This window comes from Oncorhynchus gorbuscha, linkage group LG15 (genome assembly GCF_021184085.1).
Source record: "Oncorhynchus gorbuscha isolate QuinsamMale2020 ecotype Even-year linkage group LG15, OgorEven_v1.0, whole genome shotgun sequence".
NCBI lineage: Eukaryota > Metazoa > Chordata > Actinopteri > Salmoniformes > Salmonidae > Oncorhynchus > Oncorhynchus gorbuscha.
In genome coordinates this window covers 84,652,336-84,658,311 of record NC_060187.1, presented here as the reverse complement: position 1 = coordinate 84,658,311, position 5,976 = coordinate 84,652,336, and the positions used below count along the sequence as shown (strand labels likewise).

The following is a 5,976-nucleotide window of genomic DNA, read 5'->3' as shown; positions in this document are numbered from 1 at the left end:
TCTTCACATTTGCCTGCAACATTCGTTAGTTTTTTTCCTGTTCTCAATTTCACGTCTACATATATCAGTGTTTTATTGCAACTTGTTTAAAGGATACATTGCAAATAAAAAATGTATGTCGTTATTATCTTTTAATTTTTTTTAAATTAATTTGAACTCAAATTTCCGAGTTCGATTACACAGGCAAACGCATAGGCTCATAAAATCGGGTACGTCACGGGTCTTTCTATAAAGAGATACACAATTGCGCGTGCGTCAATTTGCTAGTCGTTCTTCTTGACACGCAAAATTCACCCCGCTCTGGTTTGCTTTAGTGAATCTTACTTTTTCAGGTAGAGTATTTCATGTCACTCATACCACACCGTATTTATTCTATAGTAACCCTGGAGGATATTGTCCGGGTAGTGTTACTATATTGTGGCAACAGCTAGCTAATCACCATATATTGCACGGAGCGTGGCCAAGTGGTCTTGCCCACAAGGCCAGCTGCGTTGTTTCTTAGTCGACCTAAAAAAAGATGTGGCCCATATAGCTAGATATTAAACGTTGTCTTTATTTGTTTGTGATGACCCTCAGAATGCAGCAAGGCAACAATCCAAGGCCATCTTATGGCGCTCCACCACAGAAGAGGTTCAGGAACGCTAATGGAGGGGCTAACAACAGGGTAAGTTCAGTTTCCCGTGGTAATCATGTCAATTGCCCCCAGTTATGCCGTTTCCCCCCGGTTAGGATGATATTTGTATTACTCGTCATTCACAACCCAGATGAGGTTAATTAATCCATTCTGAATAGTGTCTATTATGATAAGTGGATTCCAAAATAGTGGTTTTGAGAGTACTGTGTACGTAGTCGTTGTATGGTCTTCTAACCGGTTTCATTCCTAAAGTTGTAGCAGTGCTCTGTGCAGAGTAAGCGGTATGGACCCTTACCAGCCGCCCTTGGCTGGACAAAGACACTGGACACTGCTGGAGCAGCAGGGACTGATCAGTGCTTTCTGGTCTCCTGAGACTTAAGTGTTTCTGTGGAGATGCAGCCTGCTACATTGCCCCTCAATCAGGGCTTGAGTTACCCATTGACTACTAGATTCTAAAGAATATTGTGGGCAGCAGGAATTCCAGACAACCCTGTTACCAAGTGTAGAAGGGCTGCAACTAACGAGGGTAACAGGGCTGGGTGTTTTCTCTGGGCAATCTCATGCCCTCCATCACTGTCTTTCTGGTAAGGGGGCAGTCAGCCCCCATAACTTATTTTCCTGCTGAGCTATTAGCACTAGGGCTCACTGGCAGCTTGGTTCTATGATGCCTTTGTGACAGATATATATTCTGATTGGAACACCTGACTAGAGTACTTGTACTTTCGTTTCAAGGTAAAGCGCATGTGTACGCATGTCACTGACCGGGTCATGGAGGAGAGGCTGAAAGGACATTTCTCGCGCTCTCTCTCCATAGAGACAGGAGTGGAGTAGGGTTCTCCAATGTGTTTCTGCTGTAGTCCACCTGAAGCTTTTGCTTAAACCAAACCAATGTTTCTATCCAGAACCCAATCTTAAGCTGCAACCCTCTAGGGGGTCCTGACCCACTGTTTGGGGAACGGTGCAGTGGGGTTTGCCCCTCTGCTGCCTCCTCCAGTCTCACTAATACCTGTCTGTCTCTCTCTCCTTCGGCCTGGTTATCCCAACTGACAGAGAAAGCAGCCTAACTTCTCTGCTGACATAGGTAAGTTCTGCCTCCACACAGCATCACTGCCTCTGATAGGAGGTTAGGAGCTGTGACTTAACATCCTCCTGCCTTTTTGCTGGTGGCTGATTGGGCAGGGGGCAAGTCCAAGCGTGGGCTCTGGGCTGCGTCTGAGATTCACTGCCTCTTAGAGGTTGCTGTAAATGCCAGTGAACTTAATCACTGTCCACAGGTATAGGCTGTGTGGCTCACAAAGGCTTTTCCCTAGTGTTCATTTCAATGACTTTTTGGGTGGTCTGTCTTTGATACAATGTGCACAAATCTTTTTAGATGCATTAAAAGTAGTTTTATTTCATAAAACACTTTGGTCCATTATTTACAGTCTGAACAACTTTAGAAACTACAACGTGAAACCTGTCCTCTCAGAAGAATGTCTAACGAGGGAACTCATAGGTGTGCAGGTGCTTTGCAGTCCTGTAGAGCTGTTGCCCCATATTGGTGCAAGTCAAATCAGTAAGGATCCTGTCTGGGTCAGATGTTGTGGGCCCAAATGACTGCCGTGCATCACCCAGTTGGGTGCTACACATTGGTGGTGGATGAGATGGGATACTCCATCCCAATGTAATTTAGGGCTATCAGCCCCCGGCACAAAGATGTGGCCTCATAGGCCTATGGTAGTTCAGATGGGCAATGGATGCTGACAGCAGGATTTTCTTTCGGGGCCTTTGTGGCCCTCAAAGAGTAGGAAGTGTTTCAACTCACTGTCTGCCAATGGGGCTGGGACCTGCTGTGCCCATGCAAGAGTTTCACTGCTTTGATTGGACACTGGTATGGAGGAGTACCTGATGGGAGTGAGAGAATCCTATATCCTAGCTCTGACCTGTCTCGGTGGGCAGAAGAACTGCAGCCCCCATGGTTTTCAGCAGGCCTCCATGCCTCAGATTAGCTTCTCTTCTGTGTAGTGGTCAGTACTATAACCCTGGCACGAAACAGACCCTGGTGTGCCTTCCAGGCAACCTTCTAATGGATCATGATCTTGTGAAGGTGGGGCTCGAATTCCACACAGCAACTCAAATGAAGTTATTTTTGGTTACCAGCAACTTTGATTACCAGCCAGAGCAGGAGATTCTAGTACTCCCAACCAATCTGTGTTTGTAGCAGAACCTAACTAGCGCACAAATGGTAAGGATTCTTACCAGACTTAGTCGATGATGCACGGCTGGAAACAGGACCTCAGAGGCTCAGAAGAGCAGGGGTTGTGTTTCTAACTGTTGTTCAGTAAATGAAGGACTTCTAAACTCCACTAAAAGTCATTTGACTGGGGGGTTGTGTAAGGAATGCACAGTGACCTTTTTAAAGCTGTACCTTTTTTGAAGTGTTTCACTTCCTGAAGCATGAGGCTCTTCGGCTATTGGCTGTCTGCTGGTCAGATGACTGGACGTGTGGACCCTTTGGTCTCACCTGTCCGTGGGTAGGATGGCGATCTCATTATGCAGTCTCTGCCATGTTTGTGCTTTTTGTTGACTTCTGTGCATTTCCCAGTGTTCACCACCAAGGCGGGAAATGTGCAGACCATCCCGTCCTTGACCAAACAGTTGAAGGCCATCACTGGTGAGACTGTCATTGGTGAGTACCTACTCATTGCACCATAGCCCTATGCCCCAAATGGTTCAAGAGATTTAAGTCAAGTCACTCTTTCACTAATATAGGCTTATTGGGGCTCTGATTTGTTTTTCAAGTCTATGATTGGGTGTTGAGATGTTTCATTGCCCATGGTTGTTTGTTAGAGCTGTCACTCATGTTCTGCAGGTCTTCAGTATGTGTGGGAGTACCGCAGTCCCAGTAAGTCAGTCCCGCCGCATTACCAGTGTAAACTCTGCAAAGTGAGCCGTCTGCAGACTGACATGCTGGCTCACATCAAGGGCTGGAAGCACTCCTTCAGATACATGGTGAGGCCATGTGTGTCACTAAACTTTCACAGTAAAAGTCCCGGTTAAAGGCTGTTGGGTCTACAGGTCTGTGTCTGTATGGTCTCATCTGTCCTCCAGAAGCAAAATCATTCTGCCAAGATTCCCTTTGAGGAAGATGCTGCCACAAAGGACCATGACGTGAGGAAGAAGGTGAAAAAAGCAGCAGCAGAGCTGGAGAAGGCAGAGGGCAGGGGACAGCTGAAGGTGAGAAGGGGGAGCAGAAAGTTATGGATGAGGAAAAGATAACATGGCAGACTACTGAGATGCGTCCGGGGGGGGGGGCTCTCTGGTGCTGTGATTGACTTGATTTTGTATGGTGTTTTCAGGTGATTCTGAAGGAGCCCAGTGAGGTCCAAGCGTTTGCAGGACTGCGTATGTTTTTCTGTTTATTCTCAAATTTATGTCTGAATCTCATTGTGCTCAGTCTGTTTTTAAATGTACTGTGGCTCCGGACATATCTCTCTGTCATCACAGGTTCAGCAATCCCCAACATGGGACCACCAGGAGGGATGGGAGGGCCAGGAGGGATGGGAGCTAGAGGACCAAAACCAGGTGAGTATGGGGGGGGGGGAAGAAGTGTAAGGTTGCCTCTGAAGTGATAATCTCCTGTGGGCAGATTCTGAGTGTAGACTGAGATAATCTGCAAGGACTGAATGGGATGCGTGAGATCCGAGCAGCATTAGTTCTGGTTTTGTTTTTCATCACTGGTCATTTGGCCTTAGTGGGTAAAGGCGGTGCTTAACCTGCTCGCTTCAAATGCTTCATGGGGGGGGGGGGGGGGGGCTTTTAGTTGAGTTTGTTTGCAATTTCAAACAAGTATAAATCGTGCAGCTGTCCATATTATTTGAGATTTTACTTCTGGGTTAATAGAGATTGCAGAGGTGATAAAACCTTTGTGTGCTTGACTGGTCTATGTTGGGATGCAGTGTTGTGTAGTAGTCCAAATGCAGCCTTATGTCTCCCTCTAGGTGGCAGGTTTGCAGAGCCTCTGTTCCCAGGGGACTTCCCTCTCAAAGGCGGCCTCCTCAACTACCCCATGGGTGGTATGGGGGGGCTACTCTGACCCCCTGTCTCGCTCCACTCCCTCTACGGCCTTCCAGAAAAGGGACATGAGCTTCCGAGGCTACCCTGACAATACAGGGGGGCTGGGGGGTTCAGCCGATGGCTTTGGGCTGGGAAGAGACGGAGGCTTTGGCCAGGAGGGGCTGTTGGGGGAGAGTCCAGGAAGCTGCTACCCGGATGAGTTCAGAGGGGGACAGATGGGAAGTGGATCAGGCCAAGGGTTGATGGGAGCTGTACCTGAAACCAGCAGCCTTCCGTCCACGCTACTCAAATACCTGGTGAGTGGAACTGTGTGTGACACTATGCTTTCTCATGTTATTTAAACATGCTGTGTGTGAGGGTCTGTTTCCTGTGTGTAGGACAATTTCCGGATCGAGAACGAGAGTGATGCTCAGATCGTGCTGAAGGTGACACAGAAGCTGACGGATGTCCTAATGGACTACAGACTTAGGAGTGTTTCCTCGGTATGCAGCACACACACGCACTGGTATTGCAGCTGACAGAGCAGTGTAACAAGCAGCTTCCAGGAACTGGTGACGTGAGGATAAATGTCACTTGATTCAGTCCTTTAACCCACCTACTGTCTGTTTAGTCAGTGATTTATTGCTGTTGATTATAGCAGTGCTCTAGAACCTTCTGTGTTCTGACAGCACACGTCCTTACTGTGGCTAAACCTGTTCCTTGTGTACTCCCATACAGTCGTAAGGTAGATGGTGTGATTCATGAAACCACAAAGAATTACTCAGTTTGTCCCCTTTGATGTTCTCTTTGATTCAGTGTATGTGCGTTTGTCTACAGCAGGGTCCTAGTATGAAGAGCGGTTTGTCGCTGGGCTCCATGAGCTACTCTGATTCTCCCAGAATGTCTAGCGGTAGTGACCGCTTCTCAGGTGGCTTCTCTGGGAACCTCTCCGGTACGCACGGCCCCAGTTGACAAATGAAATACACACATTCATTCTTTTAATGGCTGTAGTTTGGTTCAGAAATCTACAGTACATCAGTCTCATCTATTATCTCCTCTCTGCAGGCCCTTCCAGATACTCTGATGGTCCATCCAGGTACTACAACTAACTGATCCATCCCCACGTGACACATTCACCTTCCTGGGGTAACCCATCCTCCGCCTCACCCCCAAGATATACCCCGAGTCCATGGGGTTTGCAGCTGTCTGTCTAGCCACTGAAGATTTTTATTTTATATAGTTATAATTTTCCTTCAAAGCAGAAACTGATACAATTGTGTACTTATTAGTGCAGACTTTGTTTTTAC

At 47.3% G+C, this 5,976-nt stretch overlaps 1 protein-coding gene across 1 annotated transcript; it reads left to right on the top strand.

Moving 5' to 3' along the window:
* The first annotated feature begins 220 nt into the window (after window positions 1-220).
* On the top strand, window positions 221-4,753 carry LOC123998306. Its single transcript, XM_046303399.1, has 9 exons — window positions 221-332; window positions 577-664; window positions 1,685-1,715; window positions 3,219-3,302; window positions 3,486-3,625; window positions 3,725-3,850; window positions 3,973-4,018; window positions 4,121-4,198; window positions 4,615-4,753. Exons 2-9 carry the CDS (start codon window positions 578-580, stop codon window positions 4,707-4,709), a joined length of 687 nt encoding a protein of 228 aa, XP_046159355.1. The 5' UTR covers window positions 221-332; window position 577; the 3' UTR covers window positions 4,710-4,753.
* The last annotated feature ends 1,223 nt before the right edge of the window (window positions 4,754-5,976 follow it).